The 18,104-nt window shown below is 50.5% G+C and overlaps 1 protein-coding gene across 1 annotated transcript in view; it reads left to right on the forward strand.

Moving 5' to 3' along the window:
• Positions 1 to 17,458, forward strand: part of Nsg2 (neuronal vesicle trafficking associated 2) — a 58,891-nt gene extending 41,433 nt beyond the window's left edge. Inside the window, exons 4-5 of the mRNA XM_028893335.2 lie at positions 13,117 to 13,227; positions 15,613 to 17,458. Of these exons, the coding sequence (XP_028749168.1) occupies positions 13,117 to 13,227; positions 15,613 to 15,804 (303 nt within the window). The 3' untranslated portion in view covers positions 15,805 to 17,458. The remainder of the gene's footprint in view (positions 1 to 13,116; positions 13,228 to 15,612) is intronic.
• The last annotated feature ends 646 nt before the right edge of the window (positions 17,459 to 18,104 follow it).

Raw genomic sequence — 18,104 nt, forward strand, 5'->3', positions numbered from 1 at the left:
ATTCCATTTCATGCCAAAGCCAGGCAGGTGGCCTTCAAGGCCTGGTCTCATCTTTTAATGCTTGTACAAGTGCTAGGGGACAGTGAAACTCTCCTTTCGTGGAGGAAAAACAGACTTCACACTGTGACGAAACGTAGTCCCATCTTACAAATAATGAGGGGGAGGGAGCAGCAAACAGACTGACTGCCCTCTCCTAAAGGCTATACAAGTTTCAAACCAGCTCAGCCAAGAGCCATGGCTATCTTCAGCCTTGTCCCAACATTCGCAAAACCGGAGTGAAATGGCTTCCTTTCTTCTGGTGAAGCTAGACAGACTAACAGAAACATGAGTAGCTCATGAGTCTTGCTATGGGCACAAGTCTGATGAGTCCCAGGCAAACAAGTCAGTGTTGGATGAGGATAATCTTCTAGGGGATAAAAAATAATCGCCCAGACATGAGAGTCATGGGATAGGAAGAGGAAGGAAGATGTCACATCCCGAGGCGGCCAGTCTTCCTCAGTCTTTAGTCTTTGGCTCCTGTGCTGTGCCAGGAGCTATGCTCAGCATCCCACATGGGGACCAGCTTCCGCCCTGTATCCGTGCATCTCCGTTCCCGGAAGAGAATTTGGGGCAGTGAGAGAAAGCCAGTGAGTGAGTTGGAACGCAAGCATGAGAGGTTCTGGCTTCACTGCCGAGACTCCAGTCACTAACTAGCCCACTTCCCTGACACACACACACACACACACACACACACACACACACACACACACACACACACGTGCACACACACACACACGCTCACACACACACACACACACACACACACACACACACACACACACGCTCACACTCTCACGCACATTCGGTTTCTGTGTGTTATTGAAGGATGAAGTTGGTGAGCACCTTGACTAGAAGAGGATGTGAACCAGCTGATGGATGGGGATGCAGAGAGGGCTGGAGGAGATGCTCAGCACTTGAGAGCACTAGCTGCTCTTCTGGAGGACCCCACTTTGGTTCCCAGCACCCACACTGGGTGGCTCACTATAGTCTATAACTCCAGGTTCTCTTCTGGCTTCTGTGGACACTGCACATGTGACATACCCTCACACAGACACACGTGTGTGCACATAAATTAAAATTTCCTCAGAGCTTCTTTTTAAAAAGAAAGGAAATAATGCTTTGGTACCATATCTTGCTACTGGAGATCTCTGTCATAAAAAGACCTTTTTGTAAGGACAAACTCTAAATGGTAGATGAGGATGGATTCTGTTCACCTGGCAAGCATTGGCTATCCCTAAGGTCAGCTGCTTCTGAGCGGAAAGTGTAGGGTGAGGTTCAGGAGGAAAGCTGAATGAACCTCCAGACTCTCTTCCTTTTGCCCCCACTTCACTCCAGGGAGGATCCTCACATTATGATGCACAAAGACTGAGTTCGTTCATTTTTGATTGCCATAGCAGCATGCCTGAAGCTGGATACATTACAAAGGAAAGAGGTTTATTTGGCTTACAGTGTTGGAGGCTGGAAGCCCGAACCACATGGTATTGCTATGACAAAGATCCCACCAACATGTCGCATCACAATCCATGACACCGTGAATGTCGGAAAAGGGACAGATCACATGATGAGACAGGAAACCAGAGAGGAGGGAGGGGCTGGTCTTACCCTTTTATCATAGCCCAATGCCGAGAAGTAACCAAGGTCCCCTGGGAAGTATTTGAACCTCTTCCAAAGACAGTGCCTCCAGACAACCAACCTTCTCCTGAGGCTCCATTTCTTAAAGATTCCCCCAAATGCCAGCCTCATCACATTGGGGACCAAGCTGCCAACACATGAACTCAGACCGTTTCCAGATGGTAACAGTAACCCAAGGAACACTCACCAAAACAGGAGGAAAAAATACTGGAGATGGAACATAGGAGAAAGTGCATTTGCCGCTGGTTAGGAGCATGCTCTCCCCTTCTTCCCCATGGAGGGCATCCCTCCCCAATACACACACAAGAAGCCTCCCTAGACCCTTTCCTGGGGTGAGTCTCTCTGGGGTCCCATGCCCTGAGTCCTGGCTGTGGTCACACCTAATGCTGAGGCACCATGGCTTCTTGCCCTCTGCTGCACCAGATTTTGGCTTCCCAAGATCAGGAGCCCAAGAACAATGACTCCTGCCTAGTGGGATCTGGAACACAGTGTACTTGACTGTTGATAGACTGACATCCACGTGCGTTAGTCAGGCTCTACAATGAGGGGCCAGAGCAGGGCGTCTCCTCCACCCCGAAGACTTCCAAACACATCCCACCTCTGGCCCCGCTGGCAATGCACAGCTGTCTTCCTGCACCCAGCCATCTCGCTGGTCCTGTGCAGCCCGTGTTCTCGTCTCTGTGGATGAGAACAGTCTCTGCAGCACAAATACCTGGTTTTATTTAAGCCTTCTTCCTTCTTCAAATCCTTTCTTGGCAGAAAAGTTGATTTTAAAAAATCAGGTCAGCAAAATTGATTTGGAGACTCAGATTCTGTTCCAAATCCTAATGAATGGAGCTGCAGGGTCGCTAGGCAAGTTGGTGGAGGCTCCAGAGCCAGCGAGGCTAGCCCTCGTGTCCCTTTAACTCCCATGAGGGTGAGAAGCCATGCCTGTCCCCACAAGGTGGTCAGCATTGGCAACAGGGCCCCCTGTGGACACAGACACTGGGGGGGGGTGTCCTAGGGTTATGATTGCTGTGATGAAACACCACGACCAAAGAATTTGGGGGAGGAAAGGGTTTATTTACCTTTCACTTCAACATCACGGTTCATCATCAAAGGAAGTCAGAACAGAAACCAAGCAGGAACCCAGAAGCTGAGGCTTATATAGAGGCCATGGCGGAGTGCTGCTTACTGGCTTGCTCAGCCTGCTTTCTTATAGAGCCTGGGACCACCAACCCAGTGGGGGTCCCACCCACAGTGGCTGGGTCCTCCCCCATCAATCACTAATTAAGAAAATGCCCCACACGCTTGTGTACAGCCGGGTCTTATGGAGGCATTTTCTCAGTTAAGGCTCCCTCCTCTCCGATGACTCCAGCTTGGGTCAAGTTGACAGAGAACTAGCCAGAAAGGGGGCACATTTCTGCTCCATACTGGCCTTGCTGTATTTGTCTGTGAGGTGGAAGAATTCCCTGTTGAATCTTTTAGGTCCTCATATCTCCTTTTCTACATGCCCCACAGACAGACAGACAGACAGACAGACACACACACACACACACACACACACACACACACACACACACACCGCCCCCAGCTTGGTGAGAGCTGCTTACAAGCTTGGCCTCTGAGAACTTACATTTTAAGAGTGTTCCACCATCCCCAGAACTGATGGAGGGCTCTTTGTGCCTCAGTTTACACACAACACAGCGTGTGCTGCACACCCGCCTTCCATCCAGCAGTCTAGAAGACAGCGAGGTGTTCAGCAGAGAGTAACTTTGTGACCAGCAGCCAGCACGAATCCCGAGGCACCACGTCGCTTAATGAGCTTCATGTGACGTGTTAAGATGTCGGGAGTGCGTGCTGCAGAGACCAGTCTGGGGTTAAGAGCACTTGCTGCTCTTGCAGAAGATGCAGGTTCGACCCCCAGAACCCACGTGGTGCCTCACAAGCTAATGACAGCTCTGGGTAACTTGCTTCCAGGCTGCCAGAATCTGTGTGGACTACACTGATTTCTGGGGTAGGGTGGGACAGAGGCTGTCAGAACCCAGAGGTGGGGACTCCATCTGACCCACGGGAGATGAGAAGTGGAGGGGGCTTCTGAGCATCTCCACGGTGTTCAGAAGGGCCGCTTAGGAAGAGCCCTCAGTGGCCAAAGGAAGAATGGATCAGGCAGGGGGGCAGAAAGGGCCAGAGAGGACAGAAGCCCCTTTCTGTCTCATCGACGTGAGCCACCAGAGAGTCCCCGAAGGACCCCCGTGACTCCAGGACGCTCAGAGAGAGGCTGGCCCTGCCCTTGAAGGGGCTGCTAGTCAGCTGGGGAGCACCCAGCACACATGCTGCTGACAGTGCCACCTCCCAGGCCCTGGTGTCCAAGAAGCAACTGAGCCAGATTCAGGCCTGGTGGGACCCAGGCCCGGGAGGAATAGCATTTCCTGGACTGACTTAGCACCTTCACACTCCCATGGCGCTTCCTCTCCCACTGCCCCATGTCGACTGTATGACTGATTGGGGGCACTTGGTATAAATTAATGTAGCAACTCAGAACCATTTCACATGTAAAGTCAGGGGTTCTCAGGTTGCCTAGAATTAGCACAGGAGGTGGATCTCTGTGCCCTCCCCTCAAGAAACCCCAAGGGACCACAGTGTGTCAAATGGGATGAGAGAAAAGAAACCATCAGAATCTAGGCTTTGGGTGGGACGCTGAAGAGGAACAAGAAGACTGTTACATATGGCAAGTCCTTCTGTCTGCCTCCGACACAAATCTGTAAAATGGGCGCAGAGCTGGCACGTGTGCTGAGGTCATTTCTGTAAGACACTGAATGTCTACCCTGATGCAGGCGTACGCAGAGGCTGTTATTCATTGCCACACTCAGTCACTACGAGGATGCCACCAATACTACCCCCAGCTGAGAAGAAAGCTGAGGTCCCCAAAGGCAGGAGAGCCACCCAGGTACATTCAGCACTAAGGCCTCCGTCTAGAAGGCCCGATTTCAATGACTCATGTTCTCTGCTCTGCCTGGTACCAAGGAGAGCGCTAAGAAAGCCACAGCCATTTCAGTGAGCTTTACAGAGGCTCTGACCCCCTTCCTGTTCCACTGCAGTCTGTTGTTAGAATCTCAGGGCCAATCCAGGGATAAGGTGCCAGGTGCCTTGATTCCATCTCTGCCGGGGGCAGCTGCTATATATGGGTCACGTGTACTGGGCAGTTCTGGTTTCACGTCTCCACGAAATTTAATTTTCCCAATGTGAGAGCTTCTGTTGCCACGAGGTTCCCAGGGTTCATTCTCTTCATAAGGAAGGGCCATTTGTTGGGCGCTATGGCAAAGAGGGGCAGCGGGCCCTGAATGCTAACCAGGCCCCTGCTTCCCTCCCCAGTACTGAGTCTTCTGCATCGGCAGACGGGCTGGGCAGACAGTGGATGGCTTTTGTTCTTCTCCGCCCTCTTTTTAATGTCTGTGGTGACATGTACTCCTAGAATAAATGAGCAGTTTGCCTCACGGTAACATGGCATTTCATTGCCCTCCTGCAGGCAAGTGAAGCTGCAGAGAGGGAGAATTAGCAGAGCATGCCGGGTGGCAGTCGGGGAGGGGCCGCAGACATGGTCTGGGGCTTTGGTCAGGCTTTGCTCTTTCAGCTACCAAGAACTGTGTTCCATCATGCCTCAGTTTCCAGTTCTGTAAGTGAGAATGGTGATCGAGCTTATAAGATCTGCGTGAGGCTTAAAAGAGAGAGCATGTAAATGTCACAGACTTGCCGCAGTGGTCTGCACCACTGAACAGTCAGTGAGAGCTAACGGCTACGACTGTGGTCAGGAGTTTGCAGGTGTCACGCCATGGAGTCTTCACGTCAGTCTTGAAGGTGCACTGTGCACTGACTTACCACTGAGCCCTCCTTCCCTCCCTGTCTCCCTGGGGGCCGGGGAACAGTGAAATGGGGGCCCAAAGCCAGCATTTGATCTGGGCACTCAGAGGCAGAGGCAGGAGGATGGATTGGAATTCAGTCTGGGCTACAATGTCAATTTTGGGTCAGCCGAAGCGACATGGGGAGACCCCGTTCACAGACAGACATATGACAGACAGAGGGGACGTGAGAAGTCCCTGCAGACAGGGCTTTGTGCAAAAAACAAGGACAAGACTGTGAGGAGCGAATGTGCAGAGCAGGTGAGGTCTCAGCTCCACTGAGCCAGCTGCCCCACACACACACCCCAGCTGGAAGCCGGGGCTGTAGAGAGCAGCAAGGGACTGAGGTGTCTGTCTGTCTGTCTGTCTCTCTCTCTCTGTCTCCCTGTCTCTCTCTCTCTCTCTCTCTCTCTCTCTCTCTCTCTCTCTCTCTCTCTCTCTCTCTCTCACACACACACACACACACACACACACACACACACACACACACTCCAGAAGTGTGGCACAAGGAGCTGGGTGTGTGGAGCCATGAAAGGATGCTTACAGCGCACTGCACACACACAGCATGGAAGGTGATATGTGAGGTGCTGGGCCTCAAAGCTTAAGAGTTTGTGGGGGTGGGGTGGGGAGAAGGATTTGGCACACCATACATGGTGACAAACAGCCACCCCCACCTCCAGTATCTGGGACGCTTGCAGTAGTGAGGAGCTTGGCCGGTGATGTGGGGAGACGGCGTTTGTCGCTCCCATGCTGGGCGCTATTGGAGGACACTGTATTAGTTCCCTGGAGCTGCCATGATAAATGGACCATAAACCCTGTGGCTTAATGCAGCAGGACTTCATTCGCTCACACTTACAGAAGCCAGAAGTTCAAAACCAAGATGAGGATAGGCCCTGGTTACTACTGCTGTGATGAAACACCATCACCAAAGCCACTTGGTGAGGAAGAAGTTTACTTGGCTTAGCCTTCTTCATTTCACTGAAGGAAGTCAGAGCAGGAACCTGGAGGCAGGCGCAGATGAAGGGGCCATGGAGGGGGGCTGCTTAGCTGGCTTGCTCCTCGAGGCTTGCTCAGCCTTTTCTCTTATAGAACCAAGGACCACCAAGCCAAGGACGGCACCACCCACAGTGGCTGGGCCCTCCCCCATCAATTGCTAGTTGAGAAAACGCCCTATAGGCTTGCCTGCAGCCTGGTCTTAAGGAGGCATTTTCTTCATTGAGGTTCCCTTCTCCCCGGTGACTCCAGCCTGTTTCAAGTTAACAGGAAACTAGCCAGCACACTCTACAAAGTCTTCTCCCCTCCCTCTTCTGGCTCCTGTGACTCCCTCCATGCCCCCCCTCCTCTGTGTGTCTGTCTGTCTTCATATGTGTCCCCAATAAAGCTATGTCTCCTGGACTGTAATACCCACCTGGGTGATCCACAATGATCTCACCTCAAGACCTTTGACCCAACCATACCTGCCATGCTCACCCTTCCAAATGAGGTACCATTTATGGCAGATTAAGATGTGGGCATGACAAGCTCTGGTCCAGTCGAAGAGAGGGAAGAGATTATATGAGCATCAAGAGGCATCAAGATCATGATGGGGAAACCTACAGAGACAACCAAACCAAACTAGTGGGAACTCATGAAATTTAGACCAACAACCTTGGAGCCTCCATGGGACTAGACTACGCCCTCTACATAGCGAGATAGATGTATAGTATGACCTGTTTAAGGGGCCCCCTGGCAGTAGGATCAGAATCCATCCCTGGTGCATGAGCAGGCCTTTTGGAGCCCACTTCTATGACGGGACACCTCACACAGCCTTGAGGCAAGGGGAGGGGCTTGGACCTGCCTCTACTAAATGTACCTCCCCATGGCAGGCCTTACCTTCTTGTAGGAGGGAATGGGGAGTGGGTTGGGAGGGGGAGGCTGGAGAGGCAGGAGGAAGGAAGAGGGAGATCTTTGGTATATAAAATGAATTTAAAAAATTGTTAATAATAATGAACAACAAAAAAAGATGTGGGCATGCATTTTAGAGTCCAGTCCCCTTCCTGTCCGGGGATTTACGTGCACCGTCTAACTGACGCCCCCCCTTATGGAGGAGGAAGGTTTCCACAGGAACCAAAGCTGGAACCCACAGGGCAGGACCCTCCCCTGCACATTTAGCACTGTCCACCCCGTGTGGAGAATTGCTTCTGACCAGCTTCAAGCCAGCATGCAGCAGATGAGCACATGCTCAGTCCACGCTTTCTGAGGAGCAGAGCAGACCAGCCCCTGGGTGGCACATCACGTAGTTCAGCTCCGGAGAGTATACTGTGTAATGAACTGTGTGTCCTGGGGGAAAGCCCGTGACCTCTCTGTGCCTAGTCTCATCTAGAAGAGGAAGATCCAGTAGAATCTGCCTCACGGGCCATCAGTCAAACAGAACCCAACTCCGGAAGTGAGAGTTGACTCACGCTGCCTCCCAAGGGGGCAACAGGCAGACTGGCTTCTTTCTCACACAGAAACATCTCAGAGAGCAGGAGTGGATGAGGAGGGACTAAGAGTTGCCTAAGAACTTGAGGGGAGGTTGGGGGAAGAGGCTCTCCTTGATCTGGGGTGTCTGCAATGGATAGAGAAGTTAGTGACTTTGGAGGTAGGAACTGGTGGCCAGACAGAGACAGGGAGGCCGGGGTTGTGTTAGGGCCTTGTCTCCCTTGCTGACCACACATCATGAAGGAAGGGTTCCTTTCTGCAAAGCAGCAGCCAGGAGGTTGGGTGTCCAGAGCAGGGTGGTGCTGGCTCTGGCCGGTGGGTGGTGGAGGGGCGGAGATCCCGAAAGCATCCGAGGTGCTTTCTCCTGGGCAGGGATGGCATGGGCTTCCAGAGGCTCATGGTTCTGGTCCCTGTCACCTCAGCAATGTTTCCTGTAGCTCTCCTGTCACAGGCCACTCCTTCCAGGTCCTCTGGGCCCCCAAGTTCTTTGCAGAATCTCTGGGCAGTCTGGATGCTCTGCCCAGACTCACACTGTATCTGGCTCCTTCCAGCCCACCCTGCCCTCCATTCGCTCCGCCTTACACGCTGCTCTGGGACGTGCTGGGAGGTGGTCCGGTCAGGGGCTGATCTGAAACCTGAGTGTTCACTACACAGTCCTGGTGGCCTGCCTGCCTCATGGCATGTGGCTCGGAGCAGACCTTGCTGTCTGTTTGGGATGAAGTCAGGGAGAGAGGGAAGAGCAGAGGAGAGGGACAGGTCTTGGCAGGGGGTGACGATCATATCACACGAAGCCTCACATCCAGTGTGAAAAACCTATAATTCACTGCTGGTCCCAGATGGTTAAATTCTAGGGTGACGCCAAGGGCACATCAATAAATCCTGACATGGAGCCCACTTTCTATGTTCAGAGCACGTTGAGGGGCGGGTGGAGAAATGGAAGGTCCTTCCCTGCAGGCCAAGGCTCATCCTTCCATGGAGGTACTTAGCTACAGGCTCCAAGTTCTGGAGGCCTCTGAATTCCACTGATCTTCCAGAAAGGGAGAAGCAGGCCCAGGGCAGCCAGGTCTCTGCCTGAAAATCTCACTGCAAGCCAAATCAGAAATCCTTAGCCGCTAGGAATCTCTTCAGCTCAACTCATTCCACTCTGCTGCCCAGGCTAGTTCAACATTTGAGATACACCCTAATGGCCAGCCTTCCCACTGGCCTCCCGCCCTGCCCCCTCCAGAGACATCCTGCCAAAGCCTAATCTTGATCCAGCTGCTTGCCCGCTTGCCCGCGTAAAATCGTCTATAGTTCCCCGTCACCCTTGAGTTAAGGCTCCATGCTGAGTATGTTCACTCCCCACCCCTCCCCTCCACTTCCCGCCCCCTCCCCGCCCCTCCGCTCCTCCATGCTTGTAGAACAGCCCCGATCTTCTCGGCTGCCCTCTGGAGGATGCACGTTCCTCTACTCAGAGCCTCCTGCCCTCCCACTTGGTGTTCTCAGCAGTTACCCCGCACGGTCACATCCCCAACCCCAGGTTAGTCCCAGAGCCCCCCGTGCTGATAGCCTTGGTCACAGAGAAATCCCTACTAAAATTAAGGAGAGGAAGGAAGGCTTTCAGACAACATGACCTCCATTTACCCTGACACGAGCTAGCCTGCTGGGTAAAACCACATACACGAGCAGGTTACTCCCCAGCCTCCACCCAGCACTCAGCATTCAGGGAGGCCACCTGTCCAGGGTCTACACACAATGCTCTTCTCCTCCCTGCCCACACTAAGGAGCCAGGGACTTCGGCTATAATAATATAATATAATATTCAGATTCTGATGTCATTACCCAGGTGGAGCCAGGAAGTGAGGATTGTTTAAAATGTCCACGTGATGATAATACACGCAGCCAGCTTGAGATCCAAATCCAAAGAGCTTTCCAGGAGGAGTCGCCCTCTCCACGGGTGTACCCTCAGTCCACTGGAAGGCTGAAAACCATGCCCGCATCCTGGGCCCACTTGCCCTTGCCCATTCGTTTAGGATCCACAGGAGGGGGAAGCTAGATGTCAGCATCCTCAGGCCTCTAGATGCTTCTGACAGTAGACTGGAAACCACATCTTTTCCTTCCTCCCTCTTCTTTTCCCAGTGATGTTTGCTGAAAGCCTCTCTGTCACACAGTCAGCCTTGATGACCTTGGTCAATCACACTCTGAATGGGAGAGCCCTGCTGTGTCTGGGGAGGCTACCCCTGGGTTCTCTAACCTGCTAGTGGCCTCTGGGGTGGGAGCACCCACCCTAAATGGGTGTTCCCCGGGGCCGTGCCTGACTTTAGACATCTTGCCCTGCTGCTAGGTTTGTCAAAAGGCTGGGGCTCTCCTCAGTCAGAGGCTGAGATTACATGTGATCACTGGGATGGGAGATTTTCCCAGGGCCCCCTGCCTGGGACTGCTGGGGATGGCAAGGTGGGTCTGTGGATCTCTGTTCCCTCCTTTGCATACTTGAGGTCCACAGCCATGTCGTTGCAGCAAATATTGCCACAAATGACTCTTGGCATCCAGGTACCGTGGGCAGCCCACTTGCCTGGGCCTGCAGGGATGCCAGCAACATTTTAAAACTCTCTGATGGTGTCACCGTGTACAAAAATGGCTCCCACCCCAGAGGCAGAGTGTTCCCTCAGCTCTGGCATTTAAAGCCTGGGGTAAAAATTTGCACACTGTAAAATTAGTCACTTTAAAACGAACCATTCAGTGACATTTAGAATATTTACAGCATTATGTGACCATTATCCTTGTCTAATTCCAAAACATTTCATCACCCAGAGGGAACTCGGTACCCATAAGTCATTCCCCATTGCCCCCGCCCCCAAGCCCATGGCAACTGCCAACGTGTTTTTCTATCTCTACAGTTTAATCTCTTCTAGATATTCCATGGTGACCTTTTAGATATGACTTCTTTTATTCAGTATAATGATTCTGAGGTCTGTCTACATCTGTCACACATATTTCATCCCTCTTATGACTGAATGATATTATGTGAATACACACTATTTATCAAGATCAGTGGGTGACTGGATATGGGACCCCTGCTGAATACCAAACTCCTCAGAATTTGCATATGACCTTTATACATCTTCCTGTGTGTGTTAGTTCTTCTCTGGAGTTTATATATATATATATATATATATTCTAGTACAACATAAATCCATGTTAATTGGTGCCATATATAGTCTTATATGGGGAACATGATTTTTTAAAAAAAAGCTGAAGTTTGTTCAGTATAGAAAATTTTACTTTTCCACATATTTTTTGGTCTCTAGTTGATTGAATCCATTAACGTGGAATCATTAAATATGAGGGGCTGATAAGATGATATTTGGTTATCCGTGCAAATGTTTGGACCGTTTCTGTCTTTTGCATCTTGGAAAATCTGGAAATTTTTAATATCCTTACATCTGTAACCCAGACACTGCCTGACCAACACTTTTGGGTTCTCGGGGATTGGTGTGTGGTGATCCTGGATGACCCACTTTCCTGTGTATTTAAACATTAATTTGGGGGGGGAGCATAGTTTCTCTCCAGGTTTCGTTTCCATGGGCTTGTGCATTTGAGCTCCATGTCCTGCCGAGTGACCTGGGTCGGATCTCAGCATCATCTCTTCCTACTGTGTGATGGCCCTAACCCCGCCTGGGAGGCTAATGTGTGTGCAGCAGGCTTCAACAAAGGGCTTGGGCAGTGAAGGGAGGGCCGGGACGGCACAAAGCTTCAGCGGTAACTTAACAGGGGATTTCACATCCGTATGAGTCGAGAAATTTCTCGTGGACTGTGATTCTCTTGTCACTTTCTTTGCCCTTTCAGATTCCTCCCATCTGATATTTAAAGGGACCATCAGGCAACCCCCCTCATCTGGAGCTTCACAGACTCCTCCCTACAGTTACCCACCTACCTTAGGGTGAAAAGTTGGCATTGAGGACTCCCCCAAACATTGATTTAATTTTCTCCTACATCAAAAGGAACTTTCTCCTCCTGGGAGGAACTGTGCCCAATTTCTAGCCCAACTCAACGGGCTAGCAGATCTTTAAAAATAATACACACACCCAAATTTTGACCAGGACTCCACACGCCCCAGTATCATGGGGGAGGGGTGGCCTTTCCTTTTGTACACATGTGGTGTCACGGACACAGTGTGATCTTGCAATTAGCCACTTACTCCTTTCTAATAAGTCCCGGTGTTCCTCAGTTTGGTGTTGCAGTACTAAACAAACAAACAAAAACTTGCTTGTAACTAACAGCCAGGAGTTGATCCTTTACTCTGAGCTGGTTGGTTGGTGATGATCGCATGCTTCTGGGGTAGAAAAGGGACACTTGAACTTAAAATGTCCAAGTCTTTTTACGGTTGTGTGTCAACCATGCTATAGACAGCCTTTAGAGTTTTAAAGGCTGGGTCACCACCGCAGGTGAGAGGTGGCGTGGCTTCAGACACCCTGGAACCGACTGGAGTAGTAAAAAGTGGTCAGGTGGTGGGTCCCTGTAAGGCAGATGTTCCTGACACAGTGTAGGGGGAACCAGTTAAGGGTGGCCAGGTTTGTGTTCGATGTTGACCACGTGGAGCTGGCATTTCCTGCGGTAGGGGGAAGGCAGCTGGAATAGAGTTGGAGTGGGAAAACAGTGGATGGGGACACATTCCAGGTGGGTACCAGGTGTCCAAATAGAGGCAAAGCAAGCAATTGGTACCTGACTTTAGAATACAGTGGCGGCGACAGGGGTGTGGCGGTGAAGAAAAGCAGGAAGCCCTGGATATGATGGCTAATCCCTCCCACCCACCCTCAATCCCCGTGTTAATAGGAAGAGTTGAGGGGAAGCATATGTAGAGTCAAGAAAGAACTTTCTAGATTTCCCTGCAGAGGGAGAAACTGAAGTTCATGGAGTGCAAGTTTTCTCAGGGTCATACTAAATTTTAGTATATATCTAATATTTATGTATCTTTGTCAAGCCACGATACAGCCAATTCCCTGGGTGCTTGACCCCTCCCCTTGCCAATGTACCAGACTGCCTCTTGGCTCCAGGTGCTGAAGGCTGCATGTGTGACCTGAAAGCGCATGAGCTGAGACTCTGTGACACTCACCTCTGTCTTTCTCAGGTCACCATTCTTGTCAGCCTGGCCCTCGCTTTCCTCGCCTGCATCGTGTTCCTGGTGGTTTACAAAGCCTTCACCTATGACCACAGCTGTCCCGAGGGATTTGTCTACAAGGTAAGGGGCTTGCGGCAGGTGGATAGCCCTAGGTGATTGTCAATAGTTGGAGAGATTACCAGTGCCTCTCTTCCCTGGTGTCCATGTTTGAGCATGGCGCTCTCCCCATGAAACATGGCTGGAAGGGAGCAATCCCATCTTCCTGAAGGACCAGTCTCAGGCAGGCACGAGGGCGCTATAGCAAAATCAGGAAGTGGGCCAGCTCCAGACTGCGCATGAGCAGAGAAGGCCCTCTCCAGACTGCGCATGAGCAGGGAAGGATGCCCACTGACACTTGACACTGACTTGCTGAGCTTTGGAAAGTTCTGCTTCACATGGATCTTCCGGACTAACTTGCTGATTCCTTACCTCGGGGTGTCCCTAAAGAGACACGAGGCAGAGAGCAGTGCTTCTAGACTTTTCTCCCAGCCTGTGTCCAGACCCCTGACCCTCTGGGTCTCTTTACTCCTGACTGTGGCTTTAGTTGCTTCTTTCCAAGACTTGAGTGACCTGGGGCTCTTCTTATTCCTTTGGAGAATTATGTGTGCCCAGTCAAATAGTTTAGCACAAAACAAATAATAATAATAATAATAATAATAATAATAATAATAATAATAAATAAGTAGAAACAAGCAAATAAACAAGTCTACTGGGTAATGGACTCTTATACATGTTAGTTGCAATAAAGTTAGCTGTTTTAAATTTTAAACAGGTGATGTTTTTTCTTGTTTTTTGGATTTTGGACGTTTTTTGTTCGTTTGCTTTTGTGTTTCTCTGTGTGTCCCTGGCTGTCCTGGAACTCACTCTGTAGACCAGGCTGGCCTCAAAATCACAGAGATCTGCCTGTCTCTGCCTCCCAAGTGCTGGGATTTACCACCGCCTGGCGACGTTAATTTTTATAACCACCATTCGCTGAGTATTTATTTTCTGTCAGGCTATTTACTAGAAAATTCCATAAACATCCTCTCTACTGAGCCACACAACTGTTCTGAAATGGGATTATTTTGGTCCCTGTTTTCCATAAGAAGTAACAGAAATTCGGGGTTTTTAGTTAAGAGGATTTCCCAAGGCATCGCAGCTAGGAAGATGTTCCAGAGTGGGGGATCAAAGGGAGACTGTTCCAACTTGAGCGCGTGTGCCTTTGGGTGCCGCTGAATGCCTCTGTGGAGTGCTGCTCTGAAGGAATAGAGACAGTGAGAGCAAGCACTGGAGACAGCCGAATAAACCACACTTTATCTGCACAAGGGGATTCTTTAGAAGTATGACAGCCCAAAAAGACTGTGACAGATTTCTGTCTAAGATAATATTGGCAATCAGAGGAAGAAGTTCTACCTGGGAGCAGAAGTGGGGAGGTGGAAGGGTTTGCTCTGTATTTTCCCAGAAGGGAATTCTGAAGAGATAAAAGTTTAAAATACCAAACATGGATGCTCAGAGGGGAGGAAGGAGGAAGGGAGGGATGCAACATTCATCCAGAATTAGCTCACTATATATTTTCCTTAAAATACATAAATTGTTGCCTTATTTGATAAATAAATAAGAAAAAGTAAGCACTGGAGATTAAAAATAAGCTAAACAAAGAACTAGTTCTGTATCAAGTGAAGAAAACTCAGCAAAGAAAACTAGGATTTGGAATAACCACAGGGTGCAGCCTGTAGACTTCAGAATCTTAGTAGAACATACGACGTAGGGGTGACAGAAGAAACCCCTCACAGGCTGAAACTATCCTAAGTTCAAAGTGCCTTGTAGTGCATCTCACCTCTCGGATGTCAGAACTTTATATGGGCCTGCAGTTGGCCCAAACCACCTGGAACAACACCTACTTTGTAGCATTAATGTTTATGCAATTTATTGAGTACTGTGCTAGGTTGAGAAACAGGATTGTATAGGTACACATTAGTACCATCAAACAGTTGAAAATGTCCAAGTCAAACCCTTTAAACAGAGAATGTCTATAGCTTAAGGACATTAAGACAACTGATAGTATTCTATGATTAGTCTTATATCATAAGTGGTGGAATACTACAAATGCATAATGCAAATTCATATTAATGTCAGGAACCGATAACATTGATATGAGAAAAGAAATGCATGTATAAAACAAAGTATATGACATTGTCGTTGTCTGTGGACAGTGGCCCAGACAGCTCCTGGGGACCAGACAGACTAGAGGACCCCATGTCGTGCTACCAGGAGCTACTATTGTCATATGGTCGTTGAGCAGATGAGTCTGGTCTTACCTCAGTACCAGCAGGTGCATCTCCTCTGCTCTGGAGATGGCGATGGTAGAATATTGGGGAAGGTCTGCTGAGGTGTGCTTGGGAGCCGGCTGAAACGGGGCAGCAGTGTCTCTCCGTGGGTGCCAGCAGCCACCCAGCTACACGTGACTCTTATCTCTTTCTTCCCCAGCACAAGCGCTGTATCCCGGCCTCGCTGGATGCTTACTACTCATCCCAGGACCCCAGTTCCAGGAGCCGCTTCTACACAGTCATCAGCCACTACAGCGTGGCCAAGCAGAGCACCGCCCGGGCCATCGGGCCGTGGCTGTCGGCCGCTGCCGTCATCCACGAGCCTAAGCCACCCAAGACCCAGGGCCATTAGAGGCCGGCCCCAGCCGGGGTGGGGGTGGGGGTGGAAAGGGGAACCCCCGACTGGCTAAGCAAAGCTGGAGCTACAAGACAACACTGTACTGCTGGGGTACGGGGTGGGGGCGGGGCAGGATGGGGTCTGGGGAGAACTCCCCGAAAATATTGTGCACTGGAGTTGTCTGAATCGATCTTTCCTTTTGTCCCTTCGTATTGTTGCTTCGTACCCAAGTCAGGCTCGTGTACAAAGGCATGTTTCGTGTCGATTGTTCCCATGTAAGATATTTTCAAAGCCACCGCTTATTCTTTGTTAGGATAGTTTAGAGACAGAAAGGGGAGCCAGAGAAAAACGAATAAAAAGCATGAATTGGGCTCTGTGTGGAAGACACAGCAGGGTGGTGAAGAGCACAGCCTCTCTGGGCTTCTTAGCTAAGGTACCGTGGCTTCAGTGTGGGCGGCCAGTGTCTGTGTGGCGAAGGGTGGGCTCTTTGGTTTGCCTGTGGTCTGCAGGAGAGGAGCACAGCAGGGCAGGTGAGGCTGAGTTGGAGAGAAAGGTGATGTTGGCGTTTCTAAACGGGGAGTGCGTCCAGCACCGCTGCGTGGTGAGTTCGCAGGGTGAGCACGCGGAGCGAGGCATCCGTGCTCAGCCCAGGGCAGCCCGCGGGACCTAGGCTCTGAATGCTCACCAGCAGCCGCTGCTGCGCTTCAGCAAACACAGGCGTGGGTAGATGTTGTCTTTCCTTTATTTTTCCTAGGGGTATCCCTAGATGCTTCCTGTGTTCTCAAGATGGCGGGAGTGGAAAGGGAGAGAAAGGAAGAGAGGGGACGACAAGGAGATGGGTCGGGCGGGTCGTCCTGGGCCCAGCTTCTAGCAGAGGCACCCAGGTTTTACATGCTTGCTCTTTCCCAAAGTGCTCATGACAGCAGCAGCAACAATTGGGTCCTAGCCAGGAAATCCAAGAGACAGCCGGGAGGAAACCCGCACATTGGGCCTGCGGTTGGTGGCAGGTCATTTCTGGAAGAAGCTGGAGAAGGTGGCTGACTTTGGTTTCCCTTGTTATGTTGACAGAGGATAGGCATCCAAACTCACCATCCCAGTTCCAGAAGCACCTGATCTGAGGGGGTGGGGGGGACATGGCCAGCATCCTTAGGCTTCCCGTTCCAGGCACTGTAGGACAAGCTATTGTGGGGGAGGGGGGCTCTTGCTTCTCGGGAGCATTCCAAGAAGGCCCTTTTCTGTGGAGGTGCTGGCTCTAGGCCCAAGAGGACCAGAACTGGCCAGGAGAATTGTTCATTTGACATGTGTTACTGTTTCCCAGTGCCTCTCCAAAAGGCCATTTAAGGGTATGTGTTTTGTGTGTGGCTTGCTATATTGCTGAAATCCTTTACACAGCACCTGGGTAGCAGGAGTAGTGTAGCTCAAGCTGTCCTGCCAAACACGCTCATCTGATTCTTCCTCCCTCTCCCCCCGGAATCCCGTCACCTGAGTCACCTGTAAATTCATTTGTCATCTGAAGCGGATCCACAAATCGCCCCTAGCAAAACCACAGAGCGCTTTATAATTTTGTGGTGTATTTTTGTCAGTAGGTAGCAGAGGCTGAAGTATTTTTTGGTGTAATTCTTGAAATTTTCTGACAGGAAAAAAAAAATAAACATAGATGTGTCTGAGAGTCTTGACTGTCCTTTGCAGCTTTTCCTTGCTGAGGGTACAGGAGAGGGGGATTGGGAGGCCAGGAGCAGAGTGTCCTGCTAAGTGGGAGGAGCAAGAGGGAGTGGCAGGGGTCTCTATCTTAAAATAACTATAGCCTGATACACTGCTGACGTCCTGTCATGATACTGAGGGCCTAGGCAAGGTCCTGAAACCCAAACAAGATATTAAGGGCTTTGTACAGTACTCAAGATGTCACATGACACCAGGTCCCCGAAGGGTACAGAGGTCCAGATATGTTGCTAAGTCGCTAATAGGATGCTCAGAGTGTGACATGATATGAAGTATGTAATACTGAGAGGCTAATAATGCTGAGGTCATGGCGTGCTGCTACTGTTTTGATTATGTCAGAAGGCCTGACATAATACTGAGAGCATTGCATGATGCAGAGATCCTGATGATTATGCTAAGATCCTTATATAATGCTGATCTTAGTCTATAATCCTGACATCATAGAAAAGCATTGACATGCCAGTAAGGGACCGGCATGCTGGTGAGGACCTGACACTGTATTTACTACCCGATCATATACCGAAGTTCTGAGGTGACACTGAGGATCTGGATGCGATATTCAGCTTCTAAAATGATGCTGCAGGCCTGATTTGGTG

This window comes from Peromyscus leucopus, chromosome 8b, assembly GCF_004664715.2.
Source record: "Peromyscus leucopus breed LL Stock chromosome 8b, UCI_PerLeu_2.1, whole genome shotgun sequence".
In the NCBI taxonomy this organism is placed as follows: Eukaryota; Metazoa; Chordata; class Mammalia; order Rodentia; family Cricetidae; genus Peromyscus; species Peromyscus leucopus.